Source organism: Dipodomys spectabilis, unplaced genomic scaffold, assembly GCF_019054845.1.
Source record: "Dipodomys spectabilis isolate Male_0828 unplaced genomic scaffold, ASM1905484v1 ptg000002l, whole genome shotgun sequence".
In the NCBI taxonomy this organism is placed as follows: Eukaryota; Metazoa; Chordata; class Mammalia; order Rodentia; family Heteromyidae; genus Dipodomys; species Dipodomys spectabilis.
In genome coordinates, this window is record NW_024870679.1 from 3,635,378 (window position 1) to 3,662,618 (window position 27,241).

The window sequence follows — 27,241 nt, forward strand, 5'->3', positions numbered from 1 at the left end:
CTCTACCTGTTTGCAGGTCTTTAGCCTTGGACTAAATGTACCACTCTAACTTATGGTTGGCAGATCACTGGAGTCTTCCTCCTCCATGATGAATGAGCCAATTCTTATAACAGCACACACATGCATGTACTTATAGAAAATGCATTATTTATGCATTCTGCCTATACTGTTTCTTGGAGAGTCCTGACTAGTACATTCACATAGCAAGAAACAAATTGGTCACAATAATCAGTGAATTAGTCATACAACCACACAAAACACAATATGCCAGAAAATGGCTATTTATTATATATATTTATTATATATTCAACTTGTGATGATGACTTCTAGGAGCTGGTTAGACATGATTCTCAGTTATGGTGCTCACATTTAGTTGGGCACTGGTGGCTATTCAGGAGGCTAGGCTATTCCTAGCTGTTCAGGAGGCTGAGATTTGAGAATCACAGCTCATAGTCAGCTCTAGCAGGGAAGTCTGTGAGACTAATCTCTATTAACTAACAATAACCATAAGTGGAGGTATGGCTCAAGTAGTAGAGTGTCATCTTTGAGCAAAAAGTTAAAGGAGAGCATGAGGTCATGGGTTCAAGCCCCAGTACTGGCAGACTACAGCAACTTCAGCTTAACCTACTGGTCTTTACCCAAGTTGGGGAGAATAAATATAATGAGGCTGGGCTCAGCTCTGCCCTTCTAGTAGGCTACTGAGGACTCCAGGAGAGGTCAGCTGTGTAACTAGCAGAGTCTCCACTCCCTGCCATGCACACTGGGAGACCAGGCTGCCCAGCCTCTCCCATGGATAGACCCATGCCTCTGCCCACATCTTTCTGGTTCATTGTGATCTGCAGCCTGATGCTCCAGGGTAAGAGTGTTCTAGGTCCTCCTTCAGGCACTCTCTGGACCAGCTGATTGCCAGGGCAGCTGCCACCATTATTTTAGAGCCATTTTACTCTAAATGTAGATTTTTGACTTGTCCATCCACAGTTTTTAGACCTGGAGTTTTAAAGGTTATGACTTCCAATTTGAAGCATACAATTATTTGCTGTAAGGGGCTATGCTGTGCATTGCAGGGTTCTTTGCAATCCATCCACTTCCTCCAGTTGGATGTCAGTAGTATTTACCACAAGGGACCATTTGGAAAATCTGACCATTGCCGAATATATCCCAACAGCAAAATGATCTCTTGTTACAGACTTGTGGTAATGTAGAGGCTCATTTCAAAACTGAAACAGAAGAAGAATAAACAAGAATACAATGCATGGTGAGTCAGAAGGATTTTGTTGGAACAACAAAATTCGTTGCAATTAGTAAGGCATGTGTATTTGTCCTGAATTATGCAGTAAATGCTTTCCTTTTCTTTTTTTTCCTGGTTTTTACTTTAATATAACCTTATACTTTGCAAAAAGAGAAAAGAACTCCTGTGTGCTCAGTAATTTGCTTTGTCCACATGGTCCTTCTACTCCCTCTCCTTCCCTCCCTTCCACCTTTCTCTCTTGTCACTCTCCCCCATATGCTGTGTCTGAGCACAAGTATCATCAAGGCACCATATTGTAGATGCCTGACTTGATTAGACTTAAAAAGGGATAGTGAATTGTTATTCTCACTTTTTGTTTGCCTAGGTAAGTCTCTCACGCTGTCTTCGTAGTTTGGGACAGTTGATACAATAATTTTTTAGGAGGTCTCATCCAACCAACTTCTGTGGAGTAATTGGCCTTAAAATTCTATCTATCTATCTATCTATCTATCTATCTATCTATCTATCTATCTATCTATCTATCTGTCTGTCTGTCTGTCTCTCTGTCTCTCTGTCTGTGTATCTATCTATCTCTCTATCTATCATCTATCCATCTGTCTATATCTACCTACCTGTCTATCTATCTATCTATTTATCTTTATTTTGCTGGTCCCAGGGCTTTAATTGATAGCCTGGGCACTGTTCCTCAGCTTTTTCTGTTCAACGCTGGTGTTCTTCCATTTGAGTCATAGCTGCACTTCTGGCATTTTTGCTGGGTAATTGGAATTGAGTCTCACAGACTTGTCCTGTCTAGTCAGGCTTCAAATCTCCATCCTCAAATCTCAGTGTTCTAAGTAGATAGGATTATAGGCATGAGTCACTGGCACCCAGCCAGATCTTAATTTCTTCAATTTGTGTTTGACCTTGTTGGTTGTAACTGTAATATTTCTATATGGAGAAAGTGCTTCCCCAATTTGAAATCATTTATGCTGGTTTTTAAATCTTCTTTCTTAGATCTACTGGTTATTAAATTGAATTTTATTACTTTGTTTTTCTTGTTGTACTATTGCTACATCAATTTAGCTAATATTTTTGAGGAATTCATCTCTTTTTCATATGAAAGTTCACGTATTTATCTTCTTATTATTATTTCTTATTTTCTATACAAACTTTTCACATTGATCAGAGTTATTATTCCTCCATCTTGAAACTCTGTGTTAAGCTAATTTTTGTCTTTCTTATTTCATTTTTGTCTTTCTTCCCTTTCTTTCCTCCTTTTCTTCTCTTGCTCCCTTCCCTCATTTCCTTCCTTCCTTTGCATCCCTACCCCTTCCTTTCCCTTCTCCTTGCCTCTCATTTCCTCTTATCTGTGTTTAGGAACTAATGTAGGGCTTCACCTATGATTCCTGCCTCTCTACTATTGAACTATATCCCTAACCTGAATTTATTTATTTATTTATGCCAGTCCTGGAGCTTGAACTCTGGGTCTGAGCACTGTCCCTGAGCCTGTCTGTGCTCAAAGCTAACACTCTACCATTTGAGCCACAGTGCCACTTCTGGCCTTTTCTGTTTATGTGGTACTGAAGAGTTGAACCCAGGGCTTCATACATACTAGGCAAGCACTCTACACTAAGCCACATTCCTAGCCCTAAACTTAAATTTTAATATGAGAAGAATGTAGGATATTCATTTTCTCAAATCAAAGCTGGTAGCATGTAGGTGTGTTACTAATCATTTTATTTTTTAGAGATAAGAAAATGTGGTATATTTCCTCTATTTTAAGAAAATTCTGGCTGGGAAGGTGGCTCAGAGGTAGAGCGCTTGCCTTGCATGCATGAGGCCCTGGGTTCAATTCCTCAGGACCACATAATCAAAAAGAAAAAAGCCGGAAGTGGCGCTGTGGCTCAAGTGGTAGAGCGCTAGCCTTGAGCTGAAGAGCTGAGGAACAGCACCCAGGCCCAGAGTTCAGTCCCCATGACCGCCCCCCCCCCCCCAAAAAAAAGAAAATTCTAAATAATATCTATAAGATAGAGCACTTCTGATTTTTTCTTATTTGGTACTTACTTCTTCTTGTATTAGAATTGGTGTGAATTTACCTTGCTATTGATAGAATAGTGTTATTTATACAGGTAAAAAGAATGAAGGAATCTAGTCCAGAGGTCATTCTGTAGATCCTTAGGCAAATTTCACCCAATTGCTTATAATTATCTGTACCATGATCTTTTAGACAACTAGAACATGGCCATTCTGTATAGTTGTGACAATGCACACAGAAATCCAGGGTGTCAGCCAGGCGCTGGTGGCTCATGCCTGTAATCTTAGCTACTAAGGAGGCTGAGATCTGAGGATCGCGGTTCAAAGTCAACCCTGGCATGAGAGACTGTGAGACTCCTATCTCTAATAAACCACCAGAAAACCGGAAGTGGCCCTGTAGCTCAAGTGGTAGAGCGCTCGCCTTGAGCTGAAAAGCTGAGGGACAGCGCCCAGGCCCAGAGTTCAGGCCCCACGACCGACCAAAAAAAAAAAAAGAAATCCAGGGTGTCAGGCAACACTAGGGTGAATTTCTGTGAGGTCCTTAATTGACTACAATCCTCTGCTTCAGATCACTTTGAAGCACCCTAACTGGGACTGCTCCCTATTGCCTTCCAGAGACTCAGGTCACCCAGTGGATGTCTCTCCTGGCTTGTGGGCACTCTGCTTTTGAGAACCTACTGGTCCATCCTTCCCCTCCTTCTGCAGAGCTGTTTTCCTCCTGTGTTCCACTTTCCCAGCTCGAGAGAGTCCTTGTCCTGGACATCATGGGCTTCCTCTACTTCACACAACCTCCCTCCCTGTCCACTTGTCCACTCTGCTCAGGGTATAAAAACATAAAGATGTGCCTGTATTTCCAAACTCTCTCTCTGTAGCTCACCTCAGTTGTGTCTGTTAATAGCCAAACTAAGTCAAAATGAAGGATCCATCTTATTCCTGGTCCTGGGCCTTCTCCCCTCCCCCTAGTAATAGAGGGAACAATTGATGCACATTCAGGTATAGCATCTGCTTTGAAATTATTATTGCAATTCAAGTCTTACAAAATGATTAATACTTTTTTAAAATGTTGTCATTCTGGGGATCAAATCCATGTCTACCTGAGTCCCAGGAAAGGATTTAACATTGAGCACATATCCAACTCCAGTCTAGTCAATCTTAATATGAAAAATGCAGTTTTTCAGATGAATCTGGAAATGGCTTTTTTTTTTTTTTTTGTCAGTTGTGGGGCTGGAACTTAGGAACTGGGTGCTGTCCTTGAGCTTTTGTGCTCAAGGCTAATGCTCTTCTACTTTGAGCCACAGTGCCATCTCTGGTTTTCTTGATGTTAATTGGAGATACTAGTCTTTGGGCCTTTCCTCCCTGGGTTGGCATCAAAACTGCGATCCTCAGTTCTCAGTCTCCTGAGTAGCTAGGATTACAGGCAGGAGTGACCAGAGCCAGACAATGTTCTATTTCTAAGGTCAAGATGTATAAACTTTAGTATGACAAATGATTGAAGTGTATCGAGAACTATAAGAGCTCAGAGACCCACAAAGTGTGTGTGTGTGTGCGTGTGCGTGTGTGTGTGTGTGTGTGTGTGTGTGTGTGTGTGTTAGTGTCTGGTTCTGGGCAAAGCCATGCACGGATTCTCTTTAAGGGCTGAGTTACTTCTTGAGGCTGGACACAGTGCAGGAAACTGAGCTAGAGAGTTGGTTGTGTCTGAATGCAGAGGCAATATTTGAAGAGGTACTCTCTCTGCCAGCCTCTGTGACCTGGTTTCTGAGGCCCCCACCTTTCACAGAGACCTGCATGCATGTGACACCCTGGCTCAACAGGAAGGGGAAGACACCTCCTCCACCCCCACTCCTCACCTTTTCATGCAGGGTTTAAACCATTGTTGACACACTGAGTTCATACCTGCAGTCCAAACAAAGCATTAGCTAATGTAGATAACAACCTCGCCCTTATAAACTCATTTCCTTTTTGTTCCAAAATCTGTTCTCCTAGCCATTATGTCCCTTAAGTTCTTTGAGACAAGGCAAAGTCAATCTCAGACCAATGGATCTCGCAACTCTTGGTTTTGGACCAAGCTTCCTGTTTTGATAAACTGCGTAATTTGCACAGTGGCTATACCATTTTCCATCCTCACTGGAAGAGTCTTAAAAGGGTTAGAGTTATTCCACAAAAATCACCAAACCCATCATTGGTATTGGATAGTAGTTACTCCACAATGTGTGATCCTCATTAGAGATTTGATTTACATTTCCCTAATGATTAGCGGTCTTGAGAGATTTTCCCTGAGCTTATGGCATTTGCATATATTCTATGGAGAAATTTTTATCTGAGTTTTTAGTCAATGTTTGAATCTTTTATTTGTGACCTCTTGGTTATAGCCACCAATGTTTGTAAATAACATTTCATGAGGCAAAGGTGCATCTGTGTAGAATATATGAGTTATCATTGCTTCTACACAATGAAACAGGGAAGAATCATGGCCAACACCATGAAATATTGGCGCATCATGGAAAATATTTGCTGACTTCTAGGCTGCTATGTATTTTAGTCTAGCTTAATATTTTATGCATCTACATAACTTTTTATCATATTTTCATATTAATTCCATTGTTTCTTTTGATAATTTCATTTGTCCTTAAGTTCATTTTGGGGGGGAATTGGAGCTGGTCCTGGGACCTCAACTCAAAGCCTAGGCATTGTCTCTGAGCTTCTTCTACTGAAGTCTAGCACTCTACCAGTTGAGCCACAGCACCACTTCCAGTCTTTTTTGACTAGTTTATTGAAGATGAGAGTCTCAGACTTTCCTGCCCTGGCTGGCCTCTGATCCCGATCCTCAGATCTCAGCCTCTTGAGTAGTTAGGATTACAGGCAGGAAACACCAGTGCCCAGCCTTAAGTTCAATTTGAACAAATTCTTTCCAATTTCCAAGTTTCCTAAACATTAGTTGTATGCCAGGCTTTGTCAAATATATCAGATAAAATGCCCAAATTCTCCTAAATGAATTTCTGATTGAGTTGGTTGAAAACATGTAGAACACTAATTACAATTCAGCAAGGAGAGTTTATATGGAAACATCTTGAGAATACACAGGAGAACACCAGATCAGGGCTTCCAAGAAAAAGGCACAGAAGGTGCTGAGCTCATGAACTACTCAGGCCCTCCCACCACCACCTTCAGTACCTGTCTATTCATAGCTGATGGAGAACTGCATGTTTCCCTCAGAATGCAGAGCCCTGGCACAGAAGGAGCACCTTAAGGAGGAATCACAGGTGTGCACACAGAAATAGTGATAGGCCACTGCAATGACCTGGACACCATGTAATCCTGCTAGGCCATAAGAGTCTCCTCCCTTCCCCATCATCCAGCCCAGCCATGGACATCAGAACAAAGAACCTCAACTTCATCAACACAATCAGCCCAGAAAAACAGAGGCAGTAATTACAACAGAACTAGTGTAGCTCAGGCTTTACTAGGCAGGGAAGGGGTCACACAGGACTGGAGGCCCGGGCCTATGCACCAGGTAGAGTTATCTTTCAGGCAATGTTGGGGACTGGGGTCAGTCAAGCTCCTCCAAGCAAGACAGAGGTTGTCTGGTTGGATTCAGAGCTAGGACCAGGAATTGGAGAGCAGGATGACTTTGCTGAAGAAATGGAGATCTGAAGCTTACAGAGGCTCACTTGCAGGTGGGCCTGAGTAGAAAAAGGAGATTATAGCCGTTGCAGAGAAGGGAGTAGAAGGAGGGAGAAAGGATGGAGAAGACTGAGATAGCCATGTGGGGAGCCAGGTGAGAGGGCCAAGGGTGTAGACAGATCCTCTTTTTGAGTCTTGTCATTATACAGTCCTATTTGTTTCCCCACTTGGCTTGTTTTAAAAATAGGGGTTTGGAGAGGAAGCAGCTGGTCTTCATGTATGCAGAAATCTTCTCCAGTCCCTGCAAGTGGGAGAGAAAAGGCAGGAGCTCAGGTTTGCTGCCCATTGGGCAGGAGCAGCCGCATGCAGGGACATCTACTAGAGTTTAAAATACAGATGCAGGAAGTCCACCCAACTTATCAGAAGGGAGCCTGAAGGCTCAGAGACACAAACTATACATGTGTTTTCTTATCTGTAGAGATGAGACCTAATTCATAAACATATACAAAAACATACAAGACAAACTGACTAAACATAAAATACTCAGGGGAGGCATTCCAATGATGTAATGAACAACTAAACAACAGCTTACCAAAATAAATAACTGAAGCATGCTTTATAGGGTCAAGAGCAGGGCAAAGAGGGTCAAGTACAGATGAATGGCAAAAGAAAGGGTGAATACAGTCATTCTAGTCAATGTATATATGTGAAAATGGAACCAGGACATTTAAGGGGATGGGTAGGGTTGGGAAAGATGGGGGAGAATGATGGAAGGGGTGACATTGATGAAGATCTATCTGCTGAACGGAAACCCCTTTGTACAATTACTTAAATGGAATTTTACAATCATAATAATAATAATAATAATGAGAAAAATAAGGGAGCCTGAGGGAGACAGAGGTTATGCAACATTCTCCTTCTCCAATGGCGAAGAAGTCGGCCAGGGCTTCAAGCAGCCAGGATTGGTCATTCTGTGTTCTCTCTGTGCTTTTGCCTTCTTCTCTCCTACACAAGGCCTGTCTGCACACACGCATCCCTTTTTCACATTGAAGCTCTTGACTTAGGTAGAATGAAAAGGAAGGAGGATCTGGCAGAACAGCAGGACAGAGAACTTGCCCGTGCAGCTCCTAAGTGAGCCCAGATCTCACCCAGTGACTCAGCAAACCCTGATGGCCAGTGCAGAGGAAGAAGCCAAACCACAAAGAAAGCACTAGCTACTACAACTACTAATCTAAATCAGAAAGCTGACTCTTCCTCGCCCAGCACCCCAGTGAAATCCCTGTGTGCTTAATCCACCTCAACTGCTGTCCAGAGAGCACAAGTTGAATAGCAATGAGACACATGGGGGTCTTCCTCACAAGGATCATTTCTAAAGGCTTGCTAGACTCCCAGACTGTCAACAGGCTAGGCCCACTGAGGCTCAGGCTATACTGTCATGTGCTCCACCACTCCTAAGGCATCACCCCACACCCCTGAACAGAAACCAGAACACACACACACACACACACACACACACACACACACACGCACACGCACACACACACACACACACACACACACACTACATAGAGGCATGAGGGTGGGGCGGGGTGAAGGGGCGGGGCCAGGGACGGCATGGGGGTGGGGCCAGCAGCCCCGCCCACCCCCACTGGACTCTGGGTAAAGTCACAGTCCAAGTCTGCCAAGGCCCATGTGGCTCTGTCCATAATACCAGCACCATGCCCATGACACTTGGTTACTGGGACATCCGCAGGGTGAGCCACCACCTGACCGGTGGGAGGGGCCGAGGAATGGGGAGAAGCTGACTGGGGCTGGGGAGGGGGGCAGTTCTAGCATGGGGATCTTCCTCAGAACTTGCTGGAGTCTTCTGCCTAAGCCTTACCAGAGGGCACACACGTGCGACCTCTTTCTGTGTGTGCACGCATAGCGTGTGCATGCATGTGGAAAGTATTGTTAGATATTGTTAGACTTCACCTGGAGGAGGTGAAGTCACAGACAGGATCCCCCATTTCTGATCTCTCTCACCTGCCAACTTTCCCAGCTGGCCCACGCCATCCGCCTGCTCCTGGAATACACAGACACAAGCTATGAAGAGAAGAGATACACGATGGGGGACGGTAATGACACCTCCTGGTCAGACTTGTGACCAATTCTTGCCCATTGGGGTGCCCAGCCACTCATACTGTGGTCACCTGTTCCCAGCTCTGCAGGCCTCCAACCACACCCAGGGCCTGCTCCTTCCCAAATCCTAAAAGGGTGCACTTTGGATTTCCATTACAAGGAGCTGGGAGTGGAGGGCCAGGGACCCCCCTTTATCTGAAGTTGGGTGGGGTTGTCTAGCACTGGCCTAAACCTTTTGTGCTCTGGTCCTTAGATCCTTCAGCCTTCCCAGCATTCTTCACCCCTGTAGCCTTGGAATGTGGGACACAGCTGGTCAGAGTGCAGATCCACTGCCTCAGGGGGTCCTGGGGAAGGAGGGCTGGACTCAGAGAGGTTTGTTTTCACTTGATCTTATCTACCACAGCTCCTGACTATGACAGAAGCCAGTGGCTGAATGAGAAGTTCAAGCTAGGCCTGGACTTCCCCAATGTAGGTGCAGGGGAAGGGGTGGTCTAGGGAAATGTGGCCTCCCTCCCTCCTTCCCCCCTTTCCTTGCCCAGCTGAGAGCTTCTAGGATCAGTGCTTTTCTGCTCTACTCCTTTCCTTCCTGGCTATCTGTGGTTTTCTATGACGCTCTATGTCTTGACTCTTGCATTCATTCTGAAGTGTGTTTATGTGGGGCTCACCAGTGCCAAGCACACTGAGTGCTAGGTTCTGTGTTTGCTCTAACCCAGAGAAGAGCTGCTGGGACCTGGGGCCCCTTGTGACCTTCTCTGCTTATCCATCCAGCTGCCCTACTTGATTGATGGAGCTCACAAGATCACCCAGAGCAATGCCATCCTGCGCTACATTGCCCGCAAGCACAACCTGTGTGAGTGAGGCTGGCTGCTGGGCGTGTGTGGGACAGGCAGTGGTCATCCCTTGGGCTTGTTTGGGGTGGGATGGAGAGGATGCAACTGAGTTGTGTGGCTGCAGGTGGGGAGACAGAGGAGGAGAAGATTCGAGTGGACATTTTGGAGAACCAGGCTATGGATGTCTCCAATCAGCTAGCCAGAGTCTGCTACAGCCCAGACTTTGTGAGTCATATATTACTACCCACTCCCTGTCCCTGTCCTCCTCTGCCATGGGCTGTGTCAGGCAGGGTTTGGATCAAGAGTCAAATCTTTTAAATTCCCATCTCTGCTGGTCCTCTTTCACTTTTGAACTCATTAGAACTGCTTATCTTCGAGGATGTTTCCTGTGTTGCCACCTGTGTCCCTCACTGGACTGTATTAACTGAACATTCTGATTCACTCCCTACCAAGCTGAGTGCAGTCTAGATTCTCCAAGATGGATATTCAGTGCTAGAAAGTGTCAGGGTTTCAGAATTCTCTCCACTTCTGCCCTCTCCCCTGGTTCTTTTCCCAACAGGTTCATTCCATGTACCTGCTCATGAAATAAACACACTCACTGAGGAGAAAGGGAAGTCCACATGCAGAATTGTCATGGAAGTCTTGAGTTCTGGCCTCTGCCAAAATGTTTCCTAGTGCTGTCCCCTTCACATCAGCATGAATCAATTACTTTTCCTTATGGGGCCAGCCAGAAGACCTCTGCTCCTCTTTTTCAGCTTCATTTTTTGCTTTATCAGAAAGACTCAGATGTTTATTTCATGCTTTTGAAACTTACTAGGTAGAGCTAGTACTTTTAGTTCTTGCATCTTTGATTCTGCCTGGCATCTGCCAGGTAGTCAGAGCATTCCTGGGTTAGACACACCGGAGGTTGTTTGACTATCAGGAGTTGTAATGTTTCCTTAAGAGAAGTGTCCCATTCCTGTCTGACTTTTTATTGCCTTTCAAAGACTGGGTGAAGTATCCAGAAGGAGTCTATTAAAGACTGAACACTGACCTAGTCTCCATCTGAGGGAAGATGGCTGCTGATTGGGGCTATGCCCAACACTGTGGAGACTGGTCACTCTGTCAGGGAATTTGTGGGTGAGGGTAGTGACAGCTGTTTTCTGTCTCAGGAGAAACTGAAGCTAGAGTACTTGGAGCAACTCCCTGGAATGATGAAGCTCTTCTCAGAGTTCCTGGGGAAGCAGCCATGGTTTGTTGGTGACAAGGTAAAGGAAGGGAATCAAGCTGGGTACCAGTTGTTCACATCTGTAATCCTAGCTACTCAAGAATCTGAGATGTGAACATCATAGTTTGAAGCCAGTCTGGGCAGGAAAGGACCTGAGCCTCTTACTTCCAATAAACTGTTAAAAATAAAGTATATTTGCCTTGAACAAAAAGAAGCTCAGGAACAATGCCCAGGCCCTGATTTCAAGCACCAGAACTGGCACACATACACTAAAAAGGGAAGGGATGAGAATTTGTTCTTTCAAGAGTACAGAATTTCATGCTCACAAGCCAGGAGCCAGTGGCTCACACCTGTAATCCTAGCTACTGAGGAGGCTGAGATCTGAGGATCGTGGTTCAAAGCCAGCCTGGGCAGAAAATTCTGAGATTCTTATCTCCAATAAACCATAGAAAACTGGAAGTGATGCTGTGGCTCAAGGGGTGGCAGCACTTGCCTTGAGCTGAAGAGCTGAGGGACAGCACCCAGGCCCAGAGTTCAAGCCCCACCCACGACTAACAAAAAAGAAAGAAAGAAAACAAAAAAAAAAAAAAAAGAATTTCATGCTCCTTTATCCTTGGCTGTTTTGCAGATCACCTTTGTGGATTTCCTGGCTTATGATATCCTTGTGACTTGCACCATATATTTGACCCCAAATGCTTGGACACATTTCCAAACCTGAAGGACTTCATTTCTCGCTTTGAGGTGATACCTCTCATCCTCCTTTTCCAGGCTATGACCTCCTTCTTCTTTTCAGGATGTTTTTCTAGGCCTAGAGCTGAATGAAGAGCAACTAGGGCCTGTAGTTAGCAACTTGCATCTATTGGGCTGGCTTTCCTACAGAGAGAGCAATCTGTCCCACTGGACGGATTAGGAACTTGGGAGTGTAGGGGGTGAGTCACTTGTTCAAGATCTCAGTGCTGGGGAGGTTGCTCTGGGATCCTTGTGGTCCTCTGACTTCTAAGGGCAGCAGTTTAGTAGCTTTCCAGCTTTTGTGCTAAAGGAAAAATCTTCAGGTTTACTGCCCAGGACCTTGGGCAGAGTCAGCAGAGTCTATTCAACAGGTATTAGGAAAGTGAGGTGAGGCATTAATGTGAATCCCCAAGATTCAGACAGTATTCACACCTGATCTGCAGGAGGCTTTGCTCAATCCAGTCAGATCAGTAGCTGGTGCTGGATTTGGAGAGGCCTAGGATAGAAGTATTCTATGGTGTGGGCCTTTCCTTCCACCTTCTTCCTTTGTTTTTTTCTTCTTCCTTTGAATGTGCCAGATGGTTCACATGTGAATTAATCTATGAACTTATTTTTACTCATGTTTTCTGACCTTTTCTCTATGAGGTTCCCTGTAGGCGGGTACAATAAAGAGAGATGCCCCTTCCCCCATCTTGGCACTGAGTAAAGCATGGAATAGTTGGAATTCCAGACTGTGAGGTGCCCTACTTGGGTTCTGGGGAGCCCAGCCTTGATCTCACCTCACATCAAGGCCTGGGGCAACTAGAGTCCTTAATTTGAAACCCATAAAACCTACTTTAGGAGATTTGGAAGTTGTAGGCATCGTGTGAATTATTTAGACTAGAATTTGTTGTTTCCCCTTCCTCATGAAGTGTTGTGCTTTTGCAGCAAGTTCTCATCAGTTCTGGTTCTGGTCCAGATTATGTGGCCTTGGGGATTGTGCAAGAGCTGGCTCAACTCTGAGATGGGAGGGATGGGAGGGATGGGAGGGATGAGAGGGGGAGGGGCTGGGAGGGCTGAGGCTGCTGCCTGAGGCTAGTGTGGACTTGATCCATTGATACAGGCAACCCTAGATTACACTGAACCCTTTAGAAATTGCCCAGGAACTGAACTTTGGTAATAAGTCCCATAATACAATGGAATATCATTTAGCCTGGTCTCTGTATCAGGTCTGGCAGTTGGGTGGGGTACAAGTGGAGAAAATTGCACTTTCTGCTCTTAGAGGATTGATTAGGACTTGCTCTACCTTTCCTTATGGGTCCTCCTCCGTCTGTGTGTGTGTGTGTGTGTGTGTGTGTGTGTGTGTGTGTGTGTGTGAGTGTGCGTGTGTGGCTGAAACTCAGGGCCTCATGCCCTTCCTTGGCTTTTTCTCTTTCCTTTTTTTCATTTTGCTCAAGGCTAGCACTCTACTACTTGAGCCACATCTTCAATTTTAGCTTTTTTTTTTTTTTTTTGCTGATTAAATGGAGGTAAGATAAGAATCCCAAAGATTGCTCTGCCTGTACTGACTTCAAACCACGATCCTCAGATCTCAGCCTCCTAAGTAACTAAGATTATAAGGTGTGAGCCACTGATGCCCTCTTCCTCCATCTTCTACACTTTTACCCAAGGTTTACTGAGTTGCTGGGTAAGGCCTGGGCTCTATGCCAAACAGCATGGCAAATTCTCAGCTCCTTTGTTCTTCCTGGTCGCTCCCTTGTGTGCAAATCCAGGCAAACAGGAGCTTCCCTGGGAAAGAAGAGCATGTCTGTGCAGACAAGGGCCTCCTGTGTGAGGGCAGAAAGGGCATGTCCACAGAGGACAGACTGACAGACAGCCCTTTCCTTCTCACTATCTGCATGAATAAGAGGAAGTTGCTTTCCCTCTGTGGATCTCCACATATCCTGAGCCTCTGCTTTCTCTTTTCCACTCAGGGCTTGAAGAAAATCTCTGCCTACATGAAGAGCAGCCGCTTTCTCCCAACACCTTTGTATACAAAGGTGGCCACATGGGGCAATAAGTAGAGTTTTGAAAGGATAGTGAGAAGTCCATTTTGTCCCTGCCTGGGACTCTGGGAAACAGCTGGACCCCTGCAGCCCTAGCCCAAAACAGATGATAGCCATCCATGGAGGCATGGGGCAGGAGCTCAGCATTCTTAGATCACAGCCATACATAGTCAAAGCACTTATTGTTGGTACCAGTAAGTCTTGATTGTAACACCTTTTACACTGTTTATTTTCTGCCTTTAAATGGATTGATAATGTTGGGAAATAAACTTGACTAATGTTAAACATTTTAACAGCAGTTAAAGGAGCTGGAGCCTGACTGGCTTGAACAAAGAATGAATAGTCAAATGTGTCCCCAAGTCATGACTCTGGTGCCAGAATGCACTGACCAGCAAGTAGCTTGTATTGGACTTTTGCCACCACTAGCCTTGTGAACTCTAGAAGACCCTATGGTCACTCTCACCCAGACTAGCCAGGGAACACCTCATTACCCTAGTGGCCCAGCAGAAGACTTGTGATTGGTGCAAACAAAACCCTTCATTTGCATGAAGGAATTCAATGATTGGTGTAGACCCATGGCAAGTCTTGTTTCTTACTGTGTCGGCAGGCTGTGTGGCTTACTTTGTGCACATCATGAGAAAATCTCTTTGCTTTTCCTTGTTATTACAATATAAGGCCCAAATTAAGAGTGATTTTCTTTGCCTACTTTGATTTTCATTGTTAATACAGTGATTGAGGGGGTAATATGAAAAATATTGGTGCCTGTAGTCAGGCACCGGTGGCTGACGCTTGTAATCCTAGCTACTCAGGAGGCTGATATCTGAGGATCATTATTCAAAGCCAGCTCAGGCAGGAAAGTCTGTGAGACAATTATCTCCAATTCACAACTGGAAAACCAGAAGTGGTGCTGTAGATCAAGAGGTAGAATGCTTGTTTTGAGCTGAAGAGCTGAGGGATAATGCCTAGGCCCAGAGTTCAAGCCCCACAACTGACCAAAAAAAAAAAATAGTGGTGAAAGTGGAGTGGCCAAGCCATCAAGGCAAACATGGCGGCAGAACTTGCAGAGCACATGGGCAGCAAAGATGGCGCTGAGAGAGAGTAGAGTGGGCAGAGCCCGATTTACTGCAGAGCACATGCGCAGCAAAGATGGCGCTGAGAGAGAGTAGAGTGGGCAGAGCCCGATTTGCCTTAAGTTGAGTGCATAACCAGTCCCTGGAAGCTTAGGTGCATGATAGGGTGTGACCTTGACAGTGATTGGTTCCTCTTCCTCCCCTGCAAAGCCACCTGCTCCTTTTTGGCTTTAAAAAGGGCCTGTTTTCTGTTAATAAACGAGTTTTCTACCTGCTTGACTTGACTTCCCACTGAGTCTGATTGTCTCCCAGGCTGAGGGAGGCTGGGGAATGGGCAAGAGCCACACTTACCTTTCCTTGGACCCCGTCCGTCTTTTCTTCGTGGGACTGGGCGGACGAAGACCCAACATCTGGCGCCCAACGTGGGGCACGAAAGGAAAAGATACTGGCCGAGGCTAAGCAGTCTCTCAGGGTAAGTGAAACCCTTAGTATGGGTAATGCTATCTCACAGAAGAAGGAGGAGGAGGCGGCAACATTAGGCCTAGAAGGAGTACAGGAGGACTTGGGAAGTGAGAAGGAAAAGGAACGGGTCAAATTGGACTGAGAACACACTGAAATATGCACAGTGGAAGTCAAAACGAGGGTGAAAATGACTCCCTCTGACTCAGGTGCTCCTGATGGTCCTAGGGCCCCTGCCTATTCCCCCGATTGGAGGGGAGGTACTGCACCCTATGAGACCTGGGAGAGGGACTTTCAAGACCCAGACCTCTACCAACCTTCCATGGAGGGGCCGAGGCCTGGGAAGTAACCTACTCCGAGAACTACCCTGGAAGGGAAGGGCCTCCTGAGAGCCTGGACTCTAGACCACAGGATTCGCTTCCCCAAGCATATCCGGTCAATCTGGCAGCAGGGGCTAACAGGCCCTGGAATGTTATCCATGGGAAGCTAAGGATCTTAAAGAGCTCTGCAATGCAGTGGCTCGGGATGGCCCAAACTCTCCCTGGGCCCAGATCCTGTTACAGGACATTGCTTATCACCCATGTGTCCCAAAGGACTGGCTGGATGTGGCCAAAGCCATCATCACCAGTTCTCAGTTTATCAAATGGTGTGCTTTCTTTAAGGAGGAATGCAGTGTGGGAGCAGAAATAACTGGCCGGCTCAACCCGCGATACCTATTATTTATGCCATGTTAACAAGGATGGGGAAAGGGTACTCCATTGGCATCCAACAGGCCACCATACCTAGCCCATACCATGACCAGGTGAGGCAGGCAGGACTTGCCGCTTGATACAAACTGGATGATGGGCCCACTGAGTCCCCCATAGCAGCAGTGAGACAAAAACCGGGTGAGCCTCTACCTGATTTTATAGACCAAGTCCAACAAAGTGTTCACCGTAAGCTGCCAGCAGGAGACCTCCGAGATCAGTTTGTAAAGCTGCTGGTCTGGGAAGGGATGAATGCAGACCACCACATGGCCTGCAAGGGATTGAGAGAGAGTTCCCTGAGCAGATGGGTGGTGGCCTCGCAGGATGTGGGAACGCAACAGCACCAGTCCCAATCATTAGCTTTAGCTTTACAGGCTCAGACATCTGCAATGACTGAGGCTATTAACCAGGCGCTGGCAGCCCAGGGCGGAGGAACCCCAAGACCATCAGGGAGAGGGACTTGTTTTAAATGCGGGCAGGAGGGGCACTTTAAGAGGGACTGTTTACAACAATCCCCCACCAACCGGCCCAGGGGGGCCATAGGGCCCCCTACACCCTGCCCCAAGTGCACACAGGGATACCATTGGAAAAAGGATTGTGGATCCAAGTTTGATTTAGATGGGAAGCCTTTAAACTAGGGGAGGGGCATCCTCCAGCCCCATTAACTCAAGGAGGAACCTCCTCTGCTGTGAGGCCCAGGCAGCCTCATGGCAGGGCAACCCAGGCCCATTGGACCTTCCCCCTGGTGGAAGGACTCCACCCTAAAATGAGTATTCTTATAGGCGGAAAGAGGTTTCACTGCTTAATTGGCACGGGGGCAGATCGAACCATACTCAGGGAGGAGGAAGTGCCCTTGGACTGGAAGCTTGCACCTGGGCCCCCAATATTGGGGGTAGGAGACAACTCCCAGTCCAAAGATATGGTTGCCATTATGAAATGTACTAGCTCAATTGGAAAACACTGAAAGATACGCCCTTTAGTGGCAAAAAACCCTCACTGCCTATTTACTAGGCCAAGACATGCTAAGACAAATGGACACTGTGGTCACTACAGACCATCCTGGATGGAGAAGAAGCACAAAGGCTTAAACAGGAACTAGAGGGAGTTAAGGAAAAGGATTTTTTTAACTTTCATAATTACAGAGAAGGACATAGGGGACCCACTGGGGTACACCCCCAATCCTAAAGGCCACTGGCCCCTGATTACCTCCCCTTAGGTGGAAGCCGGGAAGCCCAATCTGGGTGGAGCAGTGGCCATTGACAAAACCTAAAGTTGTAGCCCTCTACCTTCTGGTGGAGGAACAGATAAACCTTAGGCACATATGCCCTTCTATGAGTCCTTGGAACACACCCATATTGCTACTCAAAAAGCCTCTGGGGCTTGGTGTATGCTCCAAGATCTACTTAAGGTAAATGAAAGGATGGAGCTAGTAGGAACGCCCCTAAGAGGCATGCCCTGGACTCCCGCTATACCTTCAGAATATACCTTGGTTGTGATTGATATTAAAGATTTTTTTTTCTATCCTCCTACATCCAGATGACTGGGAGAAGTTTGCTTTCTCCATACCTTCTCTTAATTTTTCCCAGCCTGAATGGAGGTTTGAATGGACAATGCTGCCACAGGGAATGGCCAATAGCCTGGCGTTTTGCCAACAATACTTGGCCACACTTTTAAGGCCTGTACTGGGTTCAGATACTTCCCTTGCCTATGCCTACATGGATGATATAATTCTGGGGCACCAAGACCCAAGCTGCCTGGAGGGCCTTCTGGCCCTAGTTCTCGCCATATTAAAAAAGGGGGGTTTTACCACAGCCCTTAATAAAATTCAAAAGGTAGCTCCTTTTAAGGTGCTTGGGACCCACCTTACCTTGGCTCAGGCCAACCCCCTTTAGCCTTTGCTGGATATTCCAGCCTCTCTAACCTGAACGCAACTTCAGAGTCTTTTAGGGGAAATCAATGGGCTGGTGCCATGGGTTACTGCCCCTAAAGATAGTCTTGTGCCCTTATTTGCCCTACTAAAAGACAGGACGCCCCAAGATGTTATTATAATTACAGACAACCATTGGGCAATATTTTTGCAGTTCCAAAAAGCCCTGGATGAAGTTTCTCTAAAGAGGTATTCTATTTTTGAGCCCATTTTTCTTTGGTTGTTTGCAGGTGTCACATTAATTTCTGCAGTTTTAACTCAAAGTTTGGAGCCATTAGAGTGGGTTCACACTCCCCTGGGGGGCACACCTCGGGTGTACTCTCAAGCAGACCAGCTTGCAGATGTTATTGTTAAGGGAAGGACCCAACCCCAAAGGCATTATGGCCTTGACCCTCACTCCTTTGTTTTTCCTCTTCGGATAGCAGACATTGAGTGGCTCACTCCAGCCAATGCTCATCTTGCTCTCTCCTTGGAGGGGTTTCTAGTCCAAATTGACTGCTATTATGGGCCATTCAAATGGACTGTCATGTCATGTTATGGTGACTTCCCCTCAAAATGCCATCTCTATTTTCTCCTATGCCTATTCCTGGCACCCTACATGTTTTTACTGATGGTGGTAAGGCAGGCTCTGCCTATGCAGCCTTTGAGGAGCAACAAAAGACCCCGAGCTAACAAAGATTTCAACCTTGTTAAGGGTCAGCACAATATAAAGAAATGCTGGCCATAATTATGGCCCTTCAGGACATTCAAAAACCCTTTAATTTGTATTGGGATAGCTTATATATGATTAACTTGCTCCCTCATATTCCCCAGACACATATTAAGCTGGATGAAAACCCTATTTCCCCTCTTATGGTTACCCTTATGGGCCTATTAGAAGGGCGGGGAGCCCCTATTCATATTCAACATTTGAGCTCAGATTCTTGTAAAGGACCTCAAAAGGATAGTACATACCTGTAAAACATGCCAGCCCTTCTTAAAGTATCCCATTACAACCACCAGGGGTAAATACCAGAGGCCTTAAACCTAACATCTTCTGGCAAATGGATGTTACTTATTTCCTAGCCTTTGGTAAGTTTAAATATGTCTTTGTCTCTATAGATACCTACTCAGGGGCATGCTGGGCCATAGCACATACAGGAGAAAGGACTAAACATTCACAAACACATTTTCTTCAATGCTTTGCCACCTTGGGTCTACCAGCACAAGTTAAAACCGATAATGGACCCTGTTTTGTTAGTAAAGCAATGTCAGATTTTTTTTTGACAAATGGCATGTTAATCATACTATAAGAATTCCCTATAATCCCCAAGGCCAAGCAATTATAGAAAGAAATCACTGATGTCTTAAAACAAAGAATGGGAGTTAGCCCCCATATACAGTTACAGATAGCTTTGTTTACCATTAACATTTTAAATTTTTCAAAAGGGGCAACTGAATCCAGATTTCAAAAGCACTGGGGACAACTAAACCCTAAGCCCCAAGTGAAAGTCAGGTGGAAGGATCCCCTGACACAACAATGGAGAGAACCTGACCCCCTAGTTACTATGAGCAGGGGATTTGGATGCGTTTTCCCCATAGGGGCAACAGCCCCCATTTGGATCCTGGCCAGGAACCTTAAGTTTTTACCCATCTCCTCTATACAGGAGGATGCTCAAGGATAAGCTAACCAACAAGGAAAGAAAAATGGCTATGGTGGCCTAGGCTTGTGTTTAAAAGAGAAAAGCCAGAAAGATAACTATTAACCATCCCCAAGGGCAACCAGCCCTTGAGAAGCTCTGGTGCTCTCTAACAATTGCAGATGGTGATATTTCAGCTGTTGGCTGTCCTGACCATCCCAGTCCCAGCAATGGCCCTATGGAATCTGCATCAACTTCAACGGGTACCTGGGCAGTGATCAGCGCTGGCAATGTAGAAATCATCAATAGCACCACAAGAGAAGCTGTCCCTTTGACCTGGTGGCCTGACCTTCATTTTGATCACCACCTTATGTCATTATGTATGGGCCCTTTAATATTTCTGTAGGAGCTAATTATTTTAGTGTTACCTGCTTTAATTGTTCTTTTACTAATTGCTTGTATAGTGGCATTATTGAATCCATACTAATTGTTAAACAACCACCTTTTGTTATGCTTCCAGTTTAGATCTTTTCCAACCCCACAGGCAAATACCTGGATTAGAGCAAGCCCCACTTCTGGACTCTGGAGTGGCAAAGACTGCTATCCCATCCTTGACTAATGTTAAAGGACTGGTAATGACATTTCCTGGTCTGGTAATGCTTTTGCTGATGGTTTTTCTATGCCTTCCTTACATTATATGTGCACGGCAAAACTTTTATGAGCTTAGCCAGCCAGTTACATAAGATCAAGCTCCAAGAGAATGAATTTCCCCTGAGAGGAATCACAGCCAGAGACGGGTAAGAGGGGGTGTCAGTCTGACCAACCTAAGACAGGGCCTTCAGCTTCACTCTGAAGAAGTTCCCGATGACGGGTAAGGCAGACAAGGCAATCCACCCAACCTAAGACAGGCAGGTTAGCTTCTTTAAACAAAGATGGGGGAGATGTGAGGTGTTGGGAGCCTTTGGAAGCTGACAGTAAAGCTCAAAGGTCATCTTGACCCCTGTGCTAGCTTAAAGGCACTTACAAAGAACTGGCTTACTTAAAAGACACTAGGTACCCAGGATTGCTTTGCTATGTCTGCAGTTTGTTTTAAATTTTCCTTGTTTTTCTGGACTATAGTAGAATGGCCTGAGTGTGGGGGTCCACAAGGATGCACCTTGCCACACGTGTAGAACTCCTAATGTTCTAAAGAGGACGACCTTACTAGATACTGACTTTTATATAGACCCAGGAATTAATTGAACTGCTTCAGACATTTCTAACTGTGGTGGGACTGATGTTTATTACTGTGCCAGGTGGGGATGTGCGGTAACTGGGACAGGCTCTTGGATCATGCACAAGGACCCTCCCTATCCTTGTCTGGTGAATCTCGCCCCCCAGACTTGCCTCGAACCCCCTGTGTAGCCAATGCTATCCTTACCAATGTAATCCTGTTAAAACAACCTTTACAGAGGAGGGAAAAGGATAACTAACTGGGAGGTGGGTCTGCCATTAAAACAAAAAAAGGGGGAATCTGCAGAGCACATGGGCAGCAAAGATGGCGCTGAGAGGGAGGTGAGTGGGCAGAGCCCAATTTACTGTAGAGCACATGGGCAGCAGAGATGGCGCTGAGAGAGAGTAGAGTGGGCAGAGCCCAATTAGCCTCACGTTCAGTGCATAACCAGCCCCTGGAAGCTTAGGCACATGATAGGGTGTGACCTTGACAGTGATTGGTTCCTTTTCCTCCCCTCCCATGCCACCTGCTCCTTTTTGGCTTTAAAAAGGGCTGCTCTCTGTTAATAAGTTTTCTTCCTGCTTGACTTGACTCCTTGCTTAATCTGATTCTCCCCGGGGCTGAGGGAGGCTGGGGAACAGGCAAGTGCCACACTTACCTTTCCTCCACCCTGTCCGTCTTTTCCAACAGACAAGAACTGAGAAGTTCCATGACAGTACATGGCCTTGGATAGGCAGCTGATGGCGCCCATGGTATGGGCTCTCTGGCAGCAGCAGTAGGTGGTGTCAACTGTTCTTGGAGTGAACCTGATATCACCAATGCATGAGAGCCAGAGCACTTGCCCCTCCCAACCATGACTGTCAAATATTGTACAATCAGAAGACTTGTAACACTGGCCCCAGACGTGAATTGTCTGTCTTCCTGGACCCTGTCTCCTATGACTCAGAAGCCTGTGTCACTGCTCCAGCGGTTACCTGGACCCTCCAGATGAGGGTTATTATAGAATGGGGCTCCTGTCACATCTCTTCTCCTTGGCTTTGCACTGATGGCTTCATGGCTTGTGCATGTGGCATCCTTTCATTGATTGAGCAGGTAAACAGCATTATGGGAAGAAAAAGTGTTTGAGTGAGAAATCAGCATTATGGCTAGAAGCATTTAAGCAGGAGCCTGAGGCACTATGGGAACAAGAATGGCCATAGTAGGACATGTGTTACTATCTTTTTTGGGGGGCGGGGGAGCGGTCTGGTCATGGGGCCTGAACTCTGGGCCTGGGAGCTGTCCCCTCAGCTCTTCAGCTCAAGGCTAGCACTCTACCACTTGAGCCACAGCGCCACTTCTGGCTTTTTTCCTCTTGCTAGTGTGGTGCTGAGGAATCAAACCCAGGGCCTCAGGCATACAAGGCAAGTGCTCTACCACTGAACCACCTTCCCAGCCCCTTATCTGCCATTTTTTTAGCCCTACATACTTAACCATTTCCCTTTCTCTCATCTACTGTAAGATCACATCCCCCTCCCCCCACTCTACCTGCACCTCAGATCCTAGAAGAATTTCAGAAGTTTCTCATCTATCCATGATTTGTGTCCAGGTAGATTAGGAAGGACCCCAGCATTATTTAAACAAAAGATATTAATCTGTTTCATCCTATAATCTGTGAAATCCAATAAAATTTGTATTTAACTCTTTTACAATATATAGGCCTATTAACAAGTATAGTTTTTATAAATTGTTATTACAAAGAAAAACAGATTAGGGGGCTGGGAAGTTGGCTCAGTGGTAGAGCGCTTGCCTTGCATGCCTGAGGCCCTGGGTTCGATTCCTCAGCACCACATAAGCAAAAAGAAAAAAGCTGGAAGTGGTGCTGTGGCTCAAGTGGTAGAGCGCTAGCCTTGAGCTGAAGAGCTGAGGGACAGCGCTCAAGCCCAGAATTCAGGCCCCACGACTGGACCCCCCCCCCAAAAAAAGAAAGAAAAACAGATTAGGATTGCTTTTCTTCCTGTACACTGGGAGTATTTTATTTTTACTAGATTTATTTATTTAGCTTTTGTTGGTCATGGGGCCTGAACTCTGGGCCTGGGCAAGGTCCCTCAGCTCTTCAGCTCAAGGCTCTACTACTTGAGCTACAGCACCACTTCTGGTCTTTTCTGCTTATGTGGTACTGAGCAATCAAACTCAGGGCCACATGCATGCGAGGCAAGAACTCAACCACTGAGCCACCTTCCCAGACCTAGGAGTATTTTATTAGAAAAAAAAATCTTTTTGCTGGTTGATTAGAGATAAGAGTTTCACAGATTTTTCTTCCTGGACTGGCTTTGAATCCCCACCCTCAGATCTCCTGGGTGGCTGAGATTATAGGCTTGAGCACTAGCATCCACCTTGCTTTGGAGTATCTAGACAATTGGCTCTGTATTCTCCAACATACAAGGGACTTGCACCCATCTTCTACCTACCCAACCTTCATACCATTGACTGACTTATACCATTGACTTCCTGAATTGCAGAGTGACCATGGGAATTCTCTTCATAATCTGTTGAATCAATTCATACATACATATAATATATACACACATGTATAGATATATGCGCACACATACACATGTATATGTATATATTAATAAACTGATGTATCGATTCATCTATTTGTACCTATTCTGCTCTGCTTCTGTGGAACACTATTGACTATATTGTAAACACATTTGCAAATAAGTTGCAAAAATGAATGAATACATTGATATGATGAAATACAACAAACCATTATATTTTTTTCTATTTGGAATGGACTGGATGGACATTTGGAGGTACAATATTTTTTTTTCACTTAAAAATCACCCAATCAGTTTCTGGTGGCTCCTGCCTATAATCCTAGCTACTCAGGAGGCTGAGATCTGAGGATCATGATTCCAAGCCAGCCCGGGCAGGAAAGTCTGTAAGACTCTTATCTCCAATAAACCACCAAAAAATCGGAAGTGGCGCTGTGGCTCAAGTGGTAGAGTGCTAGCCTTGGGCTGAATTCCTGAGGGACAGTGCCCAGGCCCAGAGTTCAAGCCCCACCCCCCAAAAAAAGAGTCTCATGGACTTTCATGCCCAGGCTGGCTTTGAAATATCTTCCTTAGATCTCAGCCTCCTGACTAGCTAGGATTATAGACATGACCCACCAGTGCCCAGCTTTTGATGGAGCTTTGGTTTCAAGTAGTCATCTATGTGTATTTGTCCTGGACCATGTTGTGAACATGTCCCCCCTTTGTTTCTATTTTTTTTTTGGTGTGAAGTCAGGCTTCAGGAAAATTTCCAAAAGGGAAAAGAACTCCTACGTAGCCAGCTATTCCCTTTGTCCACATGGCTCTTCTGCTCTCTCCCATCTTTCTCTCTGCCTGACTCCTCTTAGCATGCTGTGTCTTAGCACAAAAATAGTTATGATCAAGACACTATATTCTCTCTCTCTCTTTCTCTCTCTAATTCTCCCCTTTCTCTCCCCCCTCCCCCCCCCCCCCCCCCCCCCCCGTCGGTCCTGGGTCATCCCTCAGCTCTTCAGCTCAAGGCTAGTGCTCTACCACTTGAGCCACAGCACCACTTCTGGGTTTTTTGCTTAGGTGGTGCTGAGGAATCAAATCCAGGGCCTCATGCATGTGAGGCAAGCGCTCTACCACTGAACCACCTTCCCAGCCCCTATATTCTCTTTTCACTTGTTATTTTGTTATTTTGTGTGTGTGTGAGTGTGTGAGTGCGCATGTGCGCGCGCACGATAGTACTTGGACTTGAACTCAGGTCCTCAGGCTCTCACTTGGCTTTTTCACTCAAATCTGGTACTCTATCACTTGAACCACACCTCCACTTCCAGCTTTTAGTAGTTAATTTGGAGATAAGATTCTTTGGATTTGTCTGCCAGGGCCAGCTTCAAGCAGCAATCCTTATATCTCAGCTTCCTGAATAGCTAGGATTACAAGCATGACTCACTAGTTCTTGGTAGGACATTCTACTTTTTCTCTTGATGCTGGAGTCTGGGTGAGGATTCAGGCCCTAATATAGGACAGTGATTCATAGTCATCCTCACTGTGCTACCTTCCCAGGTGTGTCTTTGTAGTAAGATGAGTTCTCTAAATCCTATCAGATGAGCTGTGCTCATTCCAGATTACAGCAAAGCTAAGTGACCAACCCTTCCCATAGTGCTGGCTGAGATCAGCAAAATCCCTGCCTTATTTTGTTTGAAACTGTAGTCATCTCTGTACTAGGTCCAGATTTACAACTAGTTTGTATCAGACAGCTATATAAAAAAGAAGCTTGGGCTGGGCATGGCTTAAGCAGGACCCTGAAATCAAACCGCAGTCCTACAACCAATACTTGTGGTGGAAACATGCAAAATCCTTTCTTTGTTTTTCTTTTCTTCTCTTCTACTTTTTTGTTTTCTTTGTAGGTGGGTGTGTATGTGGGTGCACATGCACCTGTACCGGGGCTTGAACTCAGGACCTCTTACTCTTGCTTAGCTTTTTCCCTCAAGGCCAGTGCTCTAACACTTGAGCCACATCTCCACTTCCGGCTTCTTGCTCATTAACTGGGGAAACAAGGCTCACAGATTTTCCTGCCCAGGCTGGTTTTTCCACATTAACATTGTTATTAAATCCCCCCTCCCCACACTGTGCAGTACTAGCCTATTGGAACTCCTTGCGCCTGGCTAAACATAACTCCACTCCTTGATCAATATGTCTCCATCCTTCCCTCCAGCCTACTTTCCCTACTACTGCTCTAATTTCAACTTTCATGGTCTTAGCTCCCCGCCCCAATATGGAGTGTCTTACAAATTTTCATGTCATCCTTTCTAATGGATCATGCTAATCTTCTCATCCCTGCCTAATGCATTCTCTTCTTCCCTGCCTCCACTCTGCTTTTTCCTTTCAGTTCCTCTTCCCATACCCTAGCAGCCTCTGTCTCTTCTCCTTTCTTCATTTCCACTCCCCCCTTCTCCTCTCTTCTCCTGTCTTCTCTTCTCCCTCTCTCCCTCTATTTTTCTCTTTCCTTCTTCCATCCTTCCCTTCCTTCCTTCTCTCCCTCCCTCTCTTTCTCTCTCTCTGTTTCTTTCTTTCTTCTTTCTTTCTTTCTTTTCCTTCCTTCCTTCTATCCTTCTTCCCCCTCCCTCCCTTTCTTTTTCTTTTTTTGTTTCCACAAATATGGAAGAACACATATGATACTTTTTATTCAGGGTCTGGTTAACTTCATCTACTTTCCTGAGTATCATTTCATTTCATTCTCTTTTTAATGACTGAACAATACTGCAGTATGAATGTATAGCATATTTTCTCTATGCATTTATTTGTGGATAGACATTAGGCTGACTCCATGACTTGGCTCTTGTGGGCAGTCTGCAGTAAACATGGATGTGTATGGGTTTCTATTGTATGCTGACTTACTTTCTTTGGAGTATCTATTCAGGGGTGATAAATCTGGATCCTATAATGGTTCTAGTTTTAGTTTTTGGAGGAACCACCATACTGATTTCCATAGTGGCCATACCAAAAGCAGTGTAGTGACTTTCTCCCTCCTTATTTGCTATTTTATTCTTTGTAAGTTTATTTTTTCTTGGCCTTGCACTACAGACAAGCATCATTGCAAGTGAAAGTAAATTTATGCTACCCATTTAACTATTTATTTGATTATATATTTGACTACTGAATTAACTATTTAATCATATATTTAAGTGTTTATTTTCTTGTGCTGGTACTGGGGCTTGAACTGAGGGACTGTTGCTTGGCTTTCTCACTCAAGGCTGGTACGCTGGTACTCTACCACTTGACTTTCACTTTCAGCTTTTTAACTGGAGATGAGTCTCCTAGACTTTTCTGCCCTGACAGCTTCAAGCTGCAATCCTCAGATCTCAGCCTCTTGAGTAGCACCCAGTGCCATTTTATTTTTATTTATTTATTTTTGCCAGGGCCTGGGCCTGAGCTTCTTTTGCACAAGGCTAGTGCTCTACCACTTGAGCCACAGAACCACTTCTGGCTTTTTCTCTTTATGTGGTGCTGAGGAATCGAACCCAGGGCTTCATGCATGGTAGGCAAGCACTCTACCACTAAGCCACATTCCCACCCCATTGTTGAATTGTTATATGTTCTTCATATTGGTTCTCTGTCAGATGAATAGCTGGCAAAGGTTTACTTCCATTCTGTAGGGTGTTTTTTCTCTCTGTTAATTATTTCCTTTGATGTATAGAACTTTATGTTATAATACTATTTTTCAGTTCTTGCCTTTATTTGCTGAGTCATATGAGTCAATTCCAGGTTCTCTTTGCCTGTGCCAACATTTTGCAGAATTTTCCCAACACTTCCTTGTACTGAGGTCTTTGATTCCTTTTCAGCTGTTGTACAGGGAGAGAAACAGGGATCTAGTTTCAACTATCCAGCTCTCCAGCATCTCTGGTTGAAGAG

General features: G+C 45.4%; 2 protein-coding genes across 4 annotated transcripts in view; one reads left to right on the forward strand and one right to left on the reverse strand.

Annotated features, from left to right (window-relative positions):
• LOC122108223 (glutathione S-transferase Mu 2) overlaps positions 1–27,241 on the reverse strand; it is a 108,477-nt gene that overhangs the window by 44,602 nt on the left and 36,634 nt on the right. The window contains exons 8-9 of one of the 3 annotated variants that reach the window (XR_006147498.1): positions 6,890–7,184; positions 3,816–3,819 (exon numbers count right to left, since the gene is read on the reverse strand). Coding sequence is in view for 2 of the 3 variants with exons in the window: in XM_042680238.1 (XP_042536172.1) it covers positions 7,095–7,184 (90 nt within the window). In the remaining variant the exon portion in view is untranslated. Of the gene's footprint in view, positions 1–607; positions 613–3,815; positions 3,820–6,744; positions 7,185–27,241 lie in introns of those variants that run through there. The other 2 variants (XM_042680251.1, XM_042680238.1) reach the window with 2 other exon arrangements.
• LOC122108258 (glutathione S-transferase Mu 4-like) lies at positions 8,538–13,968 on the forward strand. Its single transcript, XM_042680294.1, is given in 9 exon segments — positions 8,538–8,637; positions 8,925–9,000; positions 9,408–9,472; positions 9,773–9,854; positions 9,959–10,059; positions 10,986–11,081; positions 11,670–11,705; positions 11,708–11,782; positions 13,723–13,968. Coding segments are annotated over 9 exon segments (657 nt in total). The 5' UTR covers positions 8,538–8,601; the 3' UTR covers positions 13,813–13,968.